The sequence below is a fragment of the Hemitrygon akajei genome, chromosome 2, assembly GCF_048418815.1.
Source record: "Hemitrygon akajei chromosome 2, sHemAka1.3, whole genome shotgun sequence".
NCBI lineage: Eukaryota > Metazoa > Chordata > Chondrichthyes > Myliobatiformes > Dasyatidae > Hemitrygon > Hemitrygon akajei.
In genome coordinates, this window is record NC_133125.1 from 14,515,668 (window position 1) to 14,534,173 (window position 18,506).

The 18,506-nt window shown below is 42.9% G+C and overlaps 2 protein-coding genes across 4 annotated transcripts in view; one reads left to right on the forward strand and one right to left on the reverse strand.

The window, feature by feature from the left end:
• Positions 1 to 7,565, forward strand: part of rhobtb3 (Rho related BTB domain containing 3) — a 99,205-nt gene extending 91,640 nt beyond the window's left edge. For all 3 annotated transcript variants that reach the window (XM_073067545.1, XM_073067535.1, XM_073067554.1), the window contains one exon: positions 3,364 to 7,565. In XM_073067545.1, the coding sequence (XP_072923646.1) occupies positions 3,364 to 3,479 (116 nt within the window). In that variant the 3' untranslated portion in view covers positions 3,480 to 7,565. The remainder of the gene's footprint in view (positions 1 to 3,363) is intronic.
• Positions 3,327 to 18,164, reverse strand: glrx (glutaredoxin (thioltransferase)). The gene is made up of 3 exons (XM_073067564.1): positions 17,886 to 18,164; positions 10,706 to 10,822; positions 3,327 to 3,518 (listed from the first exon to the last, which is right to left on the reverse strand). Exons 1-2 carry the CDS (start codon positions 18,090 to 18,092, stop codon positions 10,706 to 10,708), a joined length of 324 nt encoding a protein of 107 aa, XP_072923665.1. The 5' UTR covers positions 18,093 to 18,164; the 3' UTR covers positions 3,327 to 3,518.
• Between the last annotated feature and the right edge of the window lie 342 nt (positions 18,165 to 18,506).

Consider the following 18,506-nt stretch of genomic DNA (forward strand, 5'->3'; position numbering starts at 1 on the left):
CTCCCCCCTCCCCCACTGTCCTTTCCAGTCCCGAAGAAGGGACTCAGCCCGAAACGTTGACTCTTTATTCATTTCCGTAGCTGCTGCCTGACCTCCAGCACTTTGTGTAGGCTGCTCGATGACAGACGTTGCTTTCTTGTGTCAGCACTCCTTGTAGATGCGCTGTGGTGGGGATATGTCCACCTCTTGTAGTAGGTTTTTCCATTCATGGGCCTTGCTGTTCAGCTGATTCATTACTGATTGCCTAGTGTAATATTCATAAATCCAGCTTGGATTCGGAATTCTTGGCGCTCTATTTGGTGGTTGGCCGCTTGGTGGAAGTTAGAAATTTAGGGCCGAGCCAGACCAGAGATGGGTTTTGGCAGCAAACATGGTTGTGTATGTGAAAAGTCCGAGTGTTTATTAGCCTTTAAGATCGGAACAAAAAGCTTTCACACTTCTCATTTATGGATCATTTGTTTTTGATCTTGAAAGTGAAACAAAAGATACACCATATAACATTCAGAAGATTTAGAGGTGGTGCTATATTGCTTCCAGATTCAAGTTTATTTGTCCTGTGTACATCAAAACCTACAGTGAAGTGTGCCGTTTGCTTTAACAACCAACACACCCGAGGGTGTGCTGGGGGCAGCCCACAAGTGACGGCACACATTCCGGTGTCAACATAGTGTGTCCACAATGCTTGGCAGAACAATACAGAACACAAGCAGCAACAAAACAACAACAGCAGAACGAGCCTCGTTCCTCCCTCCCACCCACTCCCATACGCAGACCTCGAACTCCAGGCCAGGCCATCAGACTCTGTTTCAGACTAGCAATCCTTCAGCTACCCCAACAGACTCAGAGATTCGCGGGCTCTCTTTCTGTCATAAACTCATCAACTTCATATTGAATCCATGCAAGAGGAATCTAGCTCCTCCATCTTCTGTGGCATCCATTATTTTCCTACTATGGAGTGTACAACCCTGAGATTCGTCTTCTCGCAGACAGCCAAGAAACAAGGAAACACCATGGAACCCATTCAAAAGGAAACACTGAACACCTAATGTACAAAAAAGAACAAATCATGCAAACAACAAAAGAACACAGAGAATATTAAACATCAAACTGCAGAGTCCTTGAAATAGCCTAGGAATGCTTAGTTCTGTTCAGTTTAGTGCTGTGTCATTCATTGACTGCAGGCCAGAGCCAGTCTGCCCTGATCAAAATCGCACAAGATAGAAATTTTCAAAAAAGTAGCCAGAAACACTTATAACATGAATTGCAGAGTCCGCTGGAGATGAGTCGCATCGACAAAGCATGCCGATCAAACCTTGCCCAAGACCCAACACTCCTGCACCTTCCTTTGGCAGCAGTGAGCGAGGGGGGAGACCAGTCAAATGTAGGAAGATGGTGCTGAACACCCATTCACCTGCCACTCTCATCCTCGTCGATTTCAATCTTGCTCAATGCTTTTTTTGGCAAGTTGGTGGAGAGTTGGAGCCAATCAAGGGGTTTGCACTCCATCAGTAGACCACACACTCTGTTCCCAACCTTGCCCATGGACAGATGTTCAAAATGTAAATTGTGGGCCCCAATGGCACACAGATTAGTAGTAGATGTGTATTTAAAAGTAGTTCTTTCATGAACAGTCTGCAGGGCGTCACTGTTAGTCGCATTGGTTGCAGGTGCCAATCTCTTGGACATTCTGGTTTGCTTCTGAAAATTACTATTGATTATGTCACTACTGCCCTATCCAGGAACCATTCTGGATTGGTAAAATGTTTCTTCTCAAACCTTTTGGTTCTTCGGCCAGCCTCTTATTCAAGAACTTCATTTATTTGGCTCTTCCACCAAGTTTTTCTCTATCTTCCACAGATAGCCATAAAATACTGAAAACCATAGAAGCAGCTGAAAGAAAGACATCAATCCTTTTCCCCCTCCCGACTGAAAAGAAAAAGAAACAAAAACTCACAAACCCCAACCCCTCCCTCGCACAAAAACAGATCACGTCACCCAAGAGCATCAAACCCCAAACCCACCAATCAGCAACAAGAAAGAATTGGCAAGAATATGGGAAAAAATATAGAACTAAAAGAGGCCAATATGAACTACAGCCCAATACACAAATCTCAGAATTGTTAGGCTCCTCTTTTAAACTAAAAATCCCAGAAGAACAACCTTGAGCTTCCCCCATCTACCAATGCAATTAAAGGTCCTCAGCTCCGAATCTCCTTTGTAGCCTTTTTAAAGGATAAATGGGCATGGTTATTGTAACAATGTTACAGCACCTGCAACTCGGGTTCAATTCCTTTGCTGTTTGTGAGGAATTTGTACGTACACCCTGTGACCACATGGATTTCTTTTGGGGGGTGGGGGGTTCCAGTTTTCTCCCACATTCCAAAGACAACCAAGTTGTCGGTTAATTGGTCGCAAGGGTGTAGTTGGGCAGCGCAGGCTCACTGGGCTGGGTCAGTTACTGTGCCGTATCTCTCCAAATAAAAAACAGTAAAAGTCCTACCTAAAACATGACGAGCATAATTCTCTACCTGTGCCTGAATCTGCTTTTTTTTTTCCTTTTTAAAGTTCATCACGACTTTCCTGCCCTTGTACTCTTGTGTCTCTGTTTACAACACCCAGGATCCTGTGAGCCTTTTAACTACTTTCCCCAAACTGCCCTTAAGTACAAAAGTGAATTCATAGAAAAGTACAGCACAGAAACAGGCCCTTTAGTCCATTTATTCCGTGCTGACCCATTTAATTCCTGCAGTTTTTAAAATTTAATGAATTGATGCAAATTCCAGGAATTATTTATAATGGTATGTTTTTAGGATATTGAGAAAACTCAGCAATTTCCTGAAATTGTATGGTCCGTGGGAGTCTGCTAATGTAACCTCTTAGGTGAACTGAAAATTTTGGGAATGCATGTCATAAAATTATGTCGTATATGCATCATAGAATTACGTCCGTCAAGCCTTTTTATTATTTTTTAATTTATTGAGATACAGCATGGAATAGGCTCTTCGAGCTGTGCTGCCCGATTTAACCCTAGCCTAATCACAGGACAATTTAGAGTGATCAGTTAACCTACCAACTGGTATGTCTTTGGACTGTGGGGAAAACTGGAGCACCGAAACGAAACCCACACGGTCACGGGGGAACGTACAAACTCCTTACAGACAGTAGCAGGAATTGAACCCGGGTCACCGGTACTGTAAAGCATTGTGATAACCACTGCGCTACCGTGCCACGTTGAACTATTTCAGAGGGAGTTTCCAACACAGGTCCTTAGAAAAAGAACATAAATAAAAGATCAGTTAATTAAAGTAAGACACGTGACAACAGCATTATTAATTGGATTCTCTTTATTACATTTACATGCAGATGAAGAACAAGCGTTTGTGGAATGTCATAGATGGCCGTCAAGTTCGTACTTGCAGAAATTGACTGAGTACAGACACCACGTTCACTCTGGAAGATCTCGTTGTATTCTCATGTAACAGGTTGTTGAACTCTCTGTCCTTGGACACCTATTGAGGCTAAAAGATCAGAAAAAAAGTTAGAAAACCACTCCTATTGTAACAAAACCAGACCAAAATCAACTGAATCTCACAAACCCAATGGACAACTTTAAGCTTGGAACAAACTGCGAGTATGAAGATTCATCATTTTTTTTGTTAATGCCACATTCATTTTCTCTCTGTAGGTAAGATGCTCTTGTGACAGCCCAATCATATCCTGGAATACACACTAATTTTAAGACAACTCTAACACTACTCGATGGATTTATTGACCTTGCCCATCAAATGTGAAGAAAGGCATTTTACATACCTTCTTATTCAATTTGCTGGTAGGATTTAGATAGAGATAAAGAATGATACATATCAAAAAATATCCAATTTTAATTATTGAAGAGAAGTAGTTAATACTGATGACAGAACTCCGCATGTTGCAGAGCACTATAGCACAGAAATAGGCCCTTTAGCCCATTTAGTCTGTACCAAACTGTTATTTTGCCCACACAAGGGTCATCGCCCTTCTATTTCCCTCCCATCCACATCCTTATCCAAATGTCTCTTAAATGTTGAAATCAAACCAGTGTCCAACACTTCCACTGGCAGCTCATTCCACACTTGCACCACCCTCCAGGTGAAGAAGTTCCCCTTCAGGTTCTCCTTAAATATCTCACCTTTCACTCTTAATCCATGACCTCTAGTTCTAGTCTCACCCAATCTCAGTGGAAAATGCCTGCTTGTATTTGCCCAAGTATGCCATTCATACTATTATATAGTTCTATCAAATCCTCCCTCATATCCCCTATGAGCTAGATCAGACAATAGGAACCTCATTCTGAAAAATGAGTATTACAGTGTTAATGTTTACAACAGAGGTTCCCAGCCTTTTTTATGCCATGGACCCCTACCATTAACTGAGGGGTTCCTAGACTGCAGCTTGGGAACCTCCTGGTTTACACCACAGCTAGAATTATATTACAATTATATTGAAATATAACATTCATCAGAATTAACTCTTTCTCAGGCATCCAGCTGCTACAGGTGTTGATTTTAACCAACGTTTCGATGATAGACTCTGCCATCTTCATCAGGGATGATGCCTGGGCACGTCTAGTGAAGATGGCAGAGTTTGTAATTGAAACATCGGTTAAAATTGATAGCCTTGTATCAAGATACAAGACGCCAGTGTCTTTATATGCAGGGTGGAAATAGCTAATTTGAGGGGGCATAATTTTATGGTTCTGTAGGGGGTATGTCAGAGGCAATCCCCCCCCCCCCCCACAGAGTGTTGGGAGCATGGAACATGCTTCCAGGGGTGGTGATAGAGGCAGATACATTCGGGACATTTAAGAGACTCTTGGATAGGCACATGGATGATAAGCCATGTGGGGGGAACACACAAAATGCTGGAGGAACTCAGCATCTCGTGCACCATTGATGGAGGGGAAAAACAGTAGATGTTCCAGGCCAAGACCCTTTATCCAGTTGAAGGAGAGAGAGAAGGGTTAGATTGATTTAAGGTACATCAAAAGATCAGCACAACATTGTGGACAGAAGGGCCTGCACCATGTTGTATTGTTCTATATTCACTGACCTGCACCCTAATTTTTAAGTCTAGTTTGACAACCCCAATTGGGTGAATGGGTTTTGCTTCTAACTTAGACGCATTTGTCCATTGTGATTCATTGGGTTGATAGAGGGGCAAATGTGCAAACAACTGACCAGCTTATCTCAGATTTTGATGTTACAAAGTTCAGATGTCAGAGATAGCTACCAACAATGAGGATGTCATCTTGGAACCACTTTCACCCAGTGGTTTACAGAATTTTACTCTTTACCAGAAATGAAAACCCCCCTCCATTTCCACTATCAATGACAGAATCCCCTCAAATTCATTCTTGTTCCTGTAGTATTACAGTGATGGATTAGTGTTTAAAGTTAGGTCACAGTTCGAGGACTGTAGTCCGCTCTATTGCGTAAATGTGATAGCTGGAGACCTGTGCTGAGGAGGGATATGCACGTTGCCAGGGCTGGAGAATTAGTGACATGGAGGAGAGGGTGGATGGGCTGTGTGTTGTACTCCTCAGAACAAAGAAATCAGAGGGGACCTTTTATTGGGGGATAATGAACGAGGAGACTCCGAAAGGTCCCAGATCTCTTATTGAGGTCAGTCACTCAGGGACATGTATTTACAGTTAATTGGTGCAAGGATTAAGAAAGGGATCAAGAGGGTGGGATCATGTGGATGAAATCTGGAACTCATTGTAATGGAAGTGAAATGCTCATTACATTTAAATGTGCCCAAAGAACCATAGACCAAGGACTGAGAAGTGGAATTAATCTAAAGTTTACTTTTGGCTAGCTTGACCATAATGAGCACGTGGCTCTCTTCTCTGTAAGTTTATGCATTTCTGCATCCTTTCCTTGGAAAGGAAGTATTGAGCTGTTGTTGCAGAGAAGGAAGCACAAGCACGCGCACACACTGCTGGGGGAGCTCGGCAAGTGTGGCTCCATCTATGGAGGGGAATGAACAGTCACTGTTTCAAACTGAGACCTTCATCGGGTTCTCCGATGGAGAGTCTCGGTTCAAAATGTTGGCTGTTTATCCTGTCCTGCTGAGATCCTCCAGCATTGTGTGTGCACGTGTTGCTCTTTCTATCACACTCCCATCTCCTCAGTGGGGTTTAGCAGCATCTGTCAATGACTCAGGGGTTCTAGACCTGGGGTCCTTGGACCCCTTGCTTAATGGTATTGGTCCATGGCATATTAAAAAAAAGTTGGGAACCCCTTCGGGCTATGATCCTCCATCAGGACCAAGAGTCTGAAGGGTTGATAACCAGTGTAGAGAGGCGTTGGGAGATTGAAACAGGCTAGTAGGTGATGGGTGGAACCTTTTGAGGTGGGGGTGACAGGTAGAGGTAAGAGCCTGGAGGGAGTTAGGAGGAATAATCCCGATGAAAGGTCTTGTCCCAAGATGTTGACCGTTTATTCCCCTCCACACATGCTGCCAGACCTGCTGAGTTTCTCCAGCATTTCGAGTGTGTTGCTCAAGATTTCCAGTATCTGTAGAATCTCGTGTTTACAATCCTACTGTCATTGGAATAATTAAAATCAGCCAGTTTATTTTTTAGAAATGGAAATGCATAGATTAGTTCTAGGTCAAGGATTCAAATAAGAAAAGTTAATGTTTCAATTATATGGTCTATAGAAGACTATAGACTATAAATAGAAGGCTATATGTTCATGTTTCAAATATATAATCAATAGAAGACCTCAAAAAGGGATTACAAACTAAACATCAGACTAAACTAAATTTAATCATTAGCCTAGAAGGACTAGATTCAAAGCATTAATTTATTTTTTTCTTTGATTTGATGTGTACTCAGTATTTGCAACTTTTAATGAACACTTATGAAATAGGAAGTTAATACAGAATAAGGAATATTTTTTCTCTTTGAGGGGATCTACAACAAGGGATTTTCAATAAAATTCCTCAGGAATGAGAAGGTTTAGAATAAATTTTACATTGTGCAATGGCTTTTGGAACATAGATTTCTTTAGGAAGTGTTTGAATTAGGAGAGAATTAAACTTTTAAAGATAATCTGGAAACAAGAGGAAAGAGGGTGAAATGTGAACTGTTCTGGCAAAGCTTAAATTGGAGAACGAGTTAGAAATTAATCTTTAGTTGCTAATGTGAAGGAGAGTATTGGTGGCTTTTTGAATATCTCTGATTCCTGGAGAGTATAAGAGAAAGATTCCAACAGGCAAGCAGTGCAAACCTGCAGTTAACATTAGTTGCCAAACATTGTATTTGTGTCTGTTCTCTCCTCCATATTTCAATAGTTCTGTAATTGGAAAACAATTAAAATACTGTGCATCACCACCACCCACCTGAACTATGAACACACTGATTTTAAACAGCCAATTATGTTTTACTCACCATATTATGTTATGCAGAGAATGTTAATAACACTTGTGGTATGACATTATAGGAAATTGTATATTTGAGTTGAACCTTTCAGTATTTTGAAAAGAGAAATTGTTTTCCTCCAGTAAAGTAATTAGGAACATCTCTTTGTTAGGAGTTTCTTAGTTTTTTTTTGGCATTAGAGTTGTAAACAATATGTGACTAACACAATGAAGAGAAAATTCATTCTTATTATACAACATATTTGATGGCCTGGAATTTCCTCAAAACAGTGACCCACTCATAGTCAGCTACTTGTTTCACTTGTTTATCTTGAGTACATCTTCAGCCCAGTGATGTGCTGCAGGGTCCCCCATTCTTCATCATGTATATTAATGATCTGGACAGGACCCTAGATGAAACAACTTGTAAGTTGCAGTTGACACCAAAATTGGTGGTGTGGTGGAGCGTGAAGGTTGTCTACGATTTCACCAGGATCTAGATCAACTGGGAAGAAAGGCAAAGGAATGGCAGATGGAAGTCAGCTTGGAGAAGTGCAAAGTGATGCATTCTTGGACAGGACATACACAGTGAATGCAGAGCTCTGGGGAATGCTGTAGGACAGAGAGACCAAGGGGTACAAGTATATCGTTCCTTGAAAATGGTAAAACAGATAAAGAGAATGGTAAGGTGGCACACAGTCTGCTTGCCTTTATCAGCCAAGGCTTTTGAGAACAAGAGATGGGACGTCTGTCACAAGAGGTGACAAGAACCAAGAGGTTTGAGAATAAGAGGCGGGTCGGGCAGCATCTATGGAGAGGAATAAACAGTTGACGTTTCGGGCTGAGAAACTTCATCAGGACTCAGGTGCTTGTTGCTCTGTATTTCCAGCATCTGCACAATCTCGTGTTCACCTGGAAGAGCCTGTTTAGATCATAGGATGGTGAAAGGGAAGGGCAATAAAGGATAAGTGTGGCATTTCTGCTGATGTGCATGTTCTGTGTTTTTTAGATTAGCAGCGTCTGCATTTTTGGTTTGGAATTTTCAGTATGTATGGGGGTCGTGTCATCAAAAGGGTGATGGCTGCTGAAAGATGAAAAGCTGACCACAAAATTGGGAAGGGAATATGCCCTTCATCTCCAGAATGCTGAAGGTGATTCTTAAAGGCTCAAAGAACAGCACCTCACCTTCTATAATACACATCCAAGCCTTCCACACCCAATATTAAATTCAACAACTTGCATGTACCATAACTATCCGGTTCTGCACTGAAAAAACAACCTGTCACAGTGACTCAGTGTTTCTCTGTCCATTAACATTGACTACTGCACCATCCACATTCCTTTGCTTGTGTTTCCTCTAACTGCCTATATCTCCCAGATCTTGTACTAATTCTAACTGCCCACATTAACACACATTCACCAGGTTGCTTCATCAGCAGCTTATCTCCTTGGCAACCATGACGCCATTCTAGAGATATTTCTTTTGTCCTATCCATTCCTTCATCAGCAGTTTATCCCCATGGCAACCATGACCTCATTCTAGAGATATTTCTTTTGTCCTATCTAGTCCTCCCCAATCCCTTCTCCAACCTTCAACTAACTTATTTTCTTTTTCCCCATCTAAAGAAGGGTCTTCAATTGAAATGCTAATCCCCCTCACTCCACAAAATTGTTCCCAGTATTTTCTGGTTTTATTATGGACTTTCAGCAACTGCAGCTTTGTTTCGATTTTCCTGCACAAGGTCAAAGTTCAAAGTAAATTTATCATTGAAGTAAGTGGATGTCACCATATACTATCTTGAGATTCACTTTCTTTCAGGCATTTACAGGAAAGTAAAGAAATACAATGTGAAAAACTATACATAAGAAAAGACTAACAACCAATATGCAAATAAAAGCAAATTGTACATATCTAACTAACTAGATAGTACTGAGAACACAAGTGCTGCAAATGAGATATAGGTAACTAAATGCCCTTGAGCAGATTTCCCATTGCTATTTAGTAAAATGCAGGAAATTTATGCTCTACCAGTGTAGAGACCAACTACTAAGAGCAGTTTGTAATGCTGAGGCTTTATAAGGCATTGGTCAGACTGCACTTGGGAGTATCGTGAACAATTTTGGGCCCCTTATCTGAGAAAGGACGTATTGGCATTGTAAAGGGTCCAGGGGAGGTTCACGAGAATGATCTCGGGACTCAAAGCATGAGGAGCGTGTGATGATTCTGGGCCTGTACTTGCTGGAGTTTAGAAGAATGGTGGGGGGGGGGGGGGGGGGGAACCTCATTGAAACTTTTTAAAAATTGGAAAACTTAGATTGAGTGGACAGGGAGAGGAGGTTTCCAATAGTGGAGGGAGTCTAGGATGAGTCAGATACAAGGGCATCCTTTAGAATCGAGGTAAGGAGGAACTTCTTTAGCCAGAGGTTGGTGAATCTGTGGATTTCATTGCCACAGACCGCTATGGAAGCTAGATCTTTGGGTATATTTAAAGTGGAGATTCCTAGGTTCTTGATTAGCAAGGGCATCAAAGGTTACAAAAGAGAAGGCAGGAGAATGGGGATGAAAGGGGAATAAAACAGACATTGAATGTCAATGAGACTCAATGGACTGAATATCCCAATTCCACTCCTGTGTCTAATGGTCTTAATTACTGTAGAAACATCTGGGTTTGGATCTGTATTTGCATAAGATTTTCAAACTTTCTGACTGCTACAGATTCAGATTCATTAATAGCATGTGGAAAGGGCCCTGAGGAGGTTCATGAGAATCATTCCAGGAATGAAAGGGTTAACATACAAGGAGCATTTGAGGTCATATAGTCTTATTCCAATGGCCTGAAACTGTGTTCTTTCATTGATTATATTAAAGTTAAATATTCTATTATGGATTTATTGAATATGTCCACATGAAAATTAATCTCAGGTGACATTTGTGATCATAAATTTACTTCAAACATCTACATCAAAGCATAGAGAAAAATGCATCATTTGCATTAACAAGCAGCACGCCCGCGCCCTGGGCGCAGCATGCGATTGTCACCACACATTCCAGTGCCAAAGCAACATGCATGGAACTACCAGTTTTGGAAATGGAAATTTCAGGCCATTGGAATAAGCCCATACAACATCAAACACTCCTCATATGTTAACCCTTTAAGACCCAGGATAATTCTCATGATTCTCCTCTGGAGCTCCTTCACTCCCTTTCCCAGATAAGGAGCCTAAGACTGCTCATAATCCGCCAACTGGAGCCTGACCAAGGCCTTACAAAGCCTTAGAATTTCATGCTCCTCAATCTTACCTAGGTCGATAAGGCGCCGATGGCAATGAGCTTCTCCTTCAGCGCTCCAGACTCATGGAGCTGCTTAACATCGGAACCACCTCCCACACATTCAGTCCCAATGAATACACGTGGCACCTGTAATAAGAACAGAACTGTTCACTCAAAAATGCCTGTACAGAGTGAATACTGTCTTAATTCTATTTGGCTCTCCTATTGAGCAATAGCAATCAATATTATTCAGACTGGTACAATTACTAGTGCTGTCAAAGATTAAAGACAGATTAGCTTTACATGTGACGAATACATCAAAGCATACAGTTAAATGTGCCCTTTGCTTCTATGACCAGCACCGTCAAAATACATACTGCAGGCACCCCACAAGTGTCGTTATGCTCAAAATGGTAATGGTTAAACTGACCATGTTTAAAATGGTAATAAAAAGGTAACAAATAGTAAATAACTGGTAAAAAAAAATCTGATCAGAATCAGATTTATTACCGCCAACATACGATGCAAAATTGTTGTTTTGTGGCAGCAGTGAAAAGACATGAAAATCTATACATGACAAAAATAAAATTACTAAAAACAGAATAGCCAGGTAATATTCATGAGTTCATGGACAGTCCAGAAATCTGATGGTGGAGGGAAAGAAGCTGTTCCTAAGTTGTTGAGTGAGAGTCTTGGACTCCTGTACTTCCTCCCCAATGGTATTAATGGTCCTAGATGATGAGGGTCCTTTGTGATGGATTCATCTTCTTGAGGCGTGGACCAACATTAAGGGGGAGAGAAGACTTCAGTGAGCCCCTCAACCATAAATTCAAGAGATTAAATGGACATTTTCCTCAAATAGAATATAGCACGGTGTAATTCTTATTTTAAAAGATGGAACAGAGCCAGGAAACTACAGGCTTAATCATCACATGCTTTAAGGGATTCCTGGAACATCCACACTGAACAGTGAGTGAGAGAAGGTGCTACTCACAAAACTCAGCACAGCTATTAATAAAGCATCTTGTAGCTCTTCCTCAATGTCAACAAGACAAAGGAGATGGTTATCAACTTCAGAAGAACTCGCCCCACTCACACTCCACATCAGTGAAACTACAAGCAGTTTCAAACTGCTGCGAGTGCAGATCACACACAAGCTCTCGCGGTCCCAGAACATGTTCTACAGAGTCAGGAAAGTCCGCCAATGCCTCTACTTTCTGAAGAGAGCTGGACTCTGCACATCCATATTCATGGCATTCTACAGCTGCATAGTAAAGAGCATCTTAACAAACTGCATCACTACTTGGCATAAAAGCTGCACTACAGCAGACAGGAAGGCTACACAATGAGTAGTCAAAACTGCCCAATGCATCACTAACACCAGCCTACCTGCCATCAAGGACATATATACAGAAAGGTGCTGGAAAAAGGCCAGTAACATCATGAAGGATTCCACCCAACCTGCTCATGGACTGCTTGCCCCACAGGGAGGATGCTAGGAGCATTCACACCAACATTACACGACTCAAGGGCAGGTACTTTCCCTCAGCAGTAAGGCTGATCAACACCTCCACCCACAAATCCACCTCTCCAACACTACGACTTTATCATTTCTTGTCAGTCACCTTACGTACAGACACTCCTGTGCTTAGAATCACTTTATGGACATACAATTTATGTATAGAAGCTATCTTATGCTTTTTTAATGTATTTTTTGTTATTATTGTGTTCTTTATCTTACTGGACTTTTTTGTGCTGCATGGGATCTGGAGTAACAATTATTTTGTTCTCCTTTACAATTGTGTACAGGAAATGACATCAAACAATCTTGAACAATAAACTACAAAACTAATTTAAGTTTTGTTACAAGAAAGCCATAAGATTAATGAATGAAGGGAACCCAATAAACTGTTCCAACTGGACTTTCAAAAAGCCTTTGATGAAAGGACTAACACTTCAGAATCTGGTTTAATATCATCAGCATACGTCATGAAATTTGTTGTTACATGGCAGCAGTACATTGCAATACATAATAAAACTAAATCACAGTAAGCGGGCTTGTTGCCTCTTCTTGTGGCTTTAGAGGTAAGGGGGAGTTGGAAGAGCAGGTTTCTGGAGGGTCCGAAGGAGACATGAGGGGCCCGGGTCACGGGGCTTGGAGGTCAAAACCAGCTTGGGATGAAATCAAAACTTGAAGGTGGGATGCCAGTGAGTCTGAGATTCCAGGGCTAAGGACTGGAGACCTGGAGGCGGCCTGCCCTGGGGTCGATGGCTTATGTATGTGTGAGGGCGTGGGTTGGTGTGGGCAGGGGGAAAGCGGCTTGTTTTACTGTTGTTGCCTTTTTTGGCTTTGTTGTTGGTTGTGTTGTTCTGTGAAACTTTGTGGGGATGTTACGTTGGCACTGGAATGTGTGGCAACACTTGTGGGCTGCCCCCGCTGGTTGTTAATGCAAATTGCACATTTCACTGGGTGACTCAATGTACATGTGATAAATAAATTAATCTGAATCTGAATCATCTGCCGCAGTGCTTGCTGTATCTTTAGCGGGTTCCGGCCTCCCACGCTCTTGATCTGCACTTACATTGCAAAGAATGGGGCCCGGAGACCCATGGCTCCCAGTGATTGCCACTGACAGAATTCACTGACCCTAGATGTTAATTCACATACCTAGCAGGTAATGCAGCATCTATGGAGAGAGACGAGAGCTGCTGAATATCTCTTGCAATTTTGATTTTTTTATTTCAGGGTTTCCAGCATCTGCAAGATTTTTCCTTTGCTTTGCAACCGACTTTCATTCGGCGAATCTCAGTGCAATTTGCTAAAGCAGCCAGCAAGGACAGAAAGCAAAAACAATGGCCCTCATTTACCAACAGCTTTTCCTGCCATTCTAATCTTAGTATCTCACAGGAATCACAAGCATTAAATCAGGAGAAAGGGGCTATAGTTCTGTGGTTTGTGCTATCTTAAAGCTTTTCTGATGATGCTTGATATTTAATGCAATGGATTAAACATTTGACTTAATGAAACAATTGTTGAGTTGTCTCTTTAGGCATTATTTATTTAGAGATACAGTATTTGGTGGGAGGGCGGAGATCTATCTCTACCAAAGGAGGTGTAGACTCTGCTAGTCTACAGGTCACCCTTGGGCAAGGTGTAGCACCAGCTTAGACACCCCCCCCCCCACCCCCACCAATCAGAGTCATGTGAAGCCATGGGAGCAGGTGGTGGATGGTCGTATGAGCAGCTGGTGCATATCACAAGTCCTGGTTATGCAACCACTGATTTCAGGCAGACAATCTCTGAAGAGAACTGATGACTGGGATCACTCATCTTGTAAAGGCACTGCCCAGAATAAGGCAAACCACTTCCGTAGAAAAATTTTCCAAGAACAATGATGGGGATGAAAAGACTACGAACGCCCACGTCATACAACACGACACAAAACAAATGTAATTAAACAGCAAGGGTAATGGTGCCAACACTTTTCTTTAGAAAACGTACTTGGAAATAGTGTTAGGGAGATTGTCAAAGACATTTTTGAGCCAGAAAAAAAACGGACCGTTTCCCTGACCCAGGTGAGTAAATACCATGGCATTTCCCAATCAGAAACACACATCTACAAGATCTACTGTACATTAGATAGGCCTGAAGCCAACCATTCACACCACAATCATCTCCCATGCCAAAAGTCTGCATTTCCCTGAGAAACACCAGCATTTCTCAACACAATTGTGAAAATGTTCGGAACTCCGGCATGAACGGGCAAGGCCTGAAAACTGCAGCATAATTCCTGCCCTGAAGTTTGCTGATTGTACACTGATCTGAAAACCTGAGCCTAGCAATCCCATCCCGTAAAAACCCAGTGCTACAGAAACGTCAACAGAAGCTCCAAAAACATTATCCCTGGAAAAGGAAAGATACACAAAGAAGATGGGCTACACCTGGGAAAATTTGAAAGGTTGGCCCATGCCCCAGTCTTGGGCTTAAGAAGAAGTCTCTGTTTAACACTCTGAAATATCTCTAATGTATCTACTTCTTACACCAGCCCTAACAGCACATGCCACACACCTACCATTCTGGGTAAAGAAAACTACCTCTGATATTGCCCCCCCTATACTTTCCTCCCAACACCTTAAAGTTTTACGCTCTTGAATTAGCCATTTCCACCCTGGGTATAAAGTCTCTGCCTATCCACTCTATCTATACCTAGGTTAATCTTGTACACCTCTATCAAGTCACCTTTCATCCTCCTTCACTCCAAAGAGAAAATCCTAGCTCGCTCCACCTATCCTCACAAATCCTTTCTAATCCAGGCAGCATCCTGTTAAATCTCCTCTGGATCATCTCTAAAGCTTCCGTATCTTTTCTATGATGGGGCGACCACAAAGGAACACAGTACTACAGGTGACTATCAGGTGCGTCTGTGATTTAAGGTGCTTTGACAGATGTTTCAGCTTTGCCATATGGTTAACTGCTGTCAAAGGATTTCAGTATAATTGGAATTGGCAGGATCTAACTGGTACTGGGTTTGCAGACCAGGTTGCTACCAGAAGATCTGATTCAACTGCAAATAGAATTTGAACTACCCAATGTAGTGATAAGCAAACCACAGGATAACAGAAATAAGTGCTTGCCAATTGGCTTCAAGTGGTCCACCAGTCCTGCAGGTTGGGGGGTTCAGCTCAGGGCTAACAACCCTGCCTGGTCAAACAAAACTGTTCCAGAAACTGCAATGAAGAATCTTTCTATGTCTGCGCGTGACGGATGGCCAAGAGAGACGGAGATGGAGACCTTCACTGCCGCAGGTGTAACGTGTATTTAACTAATGAAAGTAACGATGAGCACCTCCACAGGATGACTGTAATGACAAAGGTTTTCCGCCTGAAACCTCGACTGTGCTCTTCTCCATAGATATTGCCTGGCCTGCTGAGTTCCTCCAGCAATTTGTGTGTGTTTTAACAGTAATAAACGTGTGCCAATTAGCTGAATAGGTGCTTGCCTAGAGAGCCAGACTCGGTAGCACTAAATCTGCTATAAATTCCAGAGACAGACACAACCAATTGGTGTGGCTGTCTAGAACGTTTTAATGCCGCAAACCGGAGGTGAGTTATTGGACAATTAGTTTATAATAGACAAGATTAGTTTTATTTGCCGCATCTACATCAACACATTGAAACAAACAGTGAAATGTGTCTCTTGCGTCAACGACCCAGCCAGTCCAGAGATGTGCTGGGAGGCAACCTGCGCATGTCACCATGTTTCCGTGCCAACAGACAGAGCATGCCCAGAAGTTACTCGCTCCTGCCTTTTTGGAAGGCGAGAGGAAACAGGAATTGCCAGAGGAAACCCACGTGGTCGTATACAAACTCCTTTCAGACAGTGCCAGAAACTGAACCCCAATTGCCAATGCTGCAAAGCGATGTGCTAACTGCTGAGAGATTTAGAGGAAGAGGGTAAGGTTTGGAGAGATCAGCTAATTGAGGACTCTGGGGAAGTAGCACAGAGGTGAAGCGAGGCCTGGGGCAGATTAGCTGTGACTATAATGAATGGTGAGGCGGGATGGGAAGGCCTACTCTTGCTCTTATCAGTTCGTTGACAGAGATATTGTCTTCAGATGAAATACCAGGCCACAACATTATCGGAATGGCACGTTCCACCATCCTTAAAAAGGCAACTTGTAGCTGATAAGCAAATCATTTTCACTACAATGTATCTTAGAAGGAACTGCATAGTGGATTGCCACTAAGATACATTGTATTCTTAGATACAAATATTCTTTAGTTAAGGTTAGAGTTAACATACAGTATTGAGGTGAATATTTTATTGAGATACAGCAAGGAGCAGACCCTTCCAGCCTTTTGAGCTGCACCACCCAACGACCCCCGATTTGTCGAAGGACGACGTACACTGCCCAGCTGATACATCTTTGGACTGTGAGAACAACCTATGAGAAACTTTGGGGGGAAACTGGAGTCACTGGCAGAAAGTACAAACTACTTCCAGGCAGTAGCGGGAATTGAACCCGGGTCACCTGTACTGTAAAGGGCTGTGCTAACCACAAAGCTACTGTCCCCCCCTCTGGGTGTCGGCCCCAGATGCCGCTTTCAGTAAACTATGCACTTGCACTCCTCTGTTCCATAACACTCCCCAGTGCCCTGCCATTCACTGTGCTAGTCTTACCCTGGGTTGATCCCCAAGATGCCAGACCTCAGCCCACACACCTAGCTGATCATTACCTTCTACACCACCCATTGTAGTATCATCTGCAGACTTACTAACCGTGCCTTGTGCATTCCAAGCGCCCAAATTCAACGTGTGGTTATCAAGTTATTGGCCTCACTTCCAGTACCGACTCGCGAGTTACAAAGAAATGAGTCTGATTGATGGCGAAGTGGCAATGCAAAAAGATCTCGAGTTGGAGTCCTGACTGATGGAGGGTCTCGGCCCGAAAGGACGACTCTTTATTGCTCCTCCTGCCCTGCTGTGTTCCTCCCGCATTTTGTGTGTGTGTTGCTTCAGAGCAGGGCTTCCCAAACTGGGGTCCGCAGACTCTTCGGTTAGTGGCAGGGGCTTCAGGGCATTAAAAAGGTTGGGAACCCCTGCTTCAGAGAATTGCAGAGTTAATGGTTTCCACACTAGAAAGGTTCACTGGCCGGGGGGGGAGAGGTTCGATTTACAGGATTCAAGCAGCGTGACCGGAGAAGCCGTGGGACAGGGACCTGGTACAAAGGGGGGAGCGAAGCCGTGAAAAGCCCACCCAGCCCTGAGTTGCCCTTCCGATGAACTCTCCCCCCTCCCAGACAGCAGTATCTCCAAATGCAGCAGGAAATCAGACACGACTCTGCGCCGACGATAGAGATCCGGGTGCCTCAGCTCGCTCCGTGATTCGCCTTAGAGATTTCCCATTGCTTTAAAAACCGGGATGAAATTGCAAGTCGTTTCTCAAAGAGCTTGAAAGGCATGGAGATGAAATGGGCCGGGCAGTGACAACCCAGCCTACTGACGGTCGCTGTCGGCCGAGACCCCCGTCTGTCTGCAGATGGCAACTCGCCATTTGCCGTTTTCAGTCATTATACTGCATAATGATACTGAAGGCCCGAAGAGCAGTTTACAGCTTCGTTCGACCATATTAGAAAATAAAATGAAGATGAGAAACGTAAACCCGAAGTCAGCAAAAAGATGGCGTTTGTTTAAAAGAAATGAACTCACCGTCCTGGCTCCGGTTTTACTTTCCAAGTAACTCTGAATCTCCTTCACTTGGGCATGGTCCGTAATGTCGTGAATCTGTAGCCTGTCTTTTTTGAACTCAAAATTTCCAAACACATTCTTCGCTAGGTCGCAGTAAGGACAGGACTTTTTGATGAAAAGGACCACTTTGTCCGCCTGGATTTTTGCGTCCACGTAGTCCTGAGCCATGGTCCGTATCCAGTGACTCAGCAGCGAGTGGGAGCGCCTTCCCTCCTCAGCCTTTGAGAAGTGGAGGGAGGGGTGGCGTTCACTGGCGTTTGACGCGAGAGGGGGGAGTGGATTTCTTTCAATGCTCTGCTGTACTCGCATCATTTTACAGGAAATCGAGACGTTTCTAGCTGTTTCCACGTAATCGCTTTTTATAAATTAAAATGAAACCTAACTTCAATATATGTTTATTCCACCAATAATATAAAGCGATGGATTAGAATTATGTTGTTTACACGGTACCAATAAAATGCGCATTGAAATTAAAAATTCACACATTACATTTAATATAGTTCTCTTTAAATGGAAATATCTATTTAAGGCGTCATCCATCACTAAGCACGCTCTTCACCCAGGACATGTCCTCTTCTCATC

Coding starts and splice junctions, on each gene's coding strand:
- glrx (XM_073067564.1), bottom strand. CDS start 18,092: ATGGCTCAGGACTACGTGGACGCAAAAATCCAGGCGGACAAAGTGGTC. Junction 10,823..17,885: donor GTAAAACCGGAGCCAGGACG/GTGAGTTCATTT, acceptor TTCTTATTACAG/GTGCCACGTGTATTCATTGG.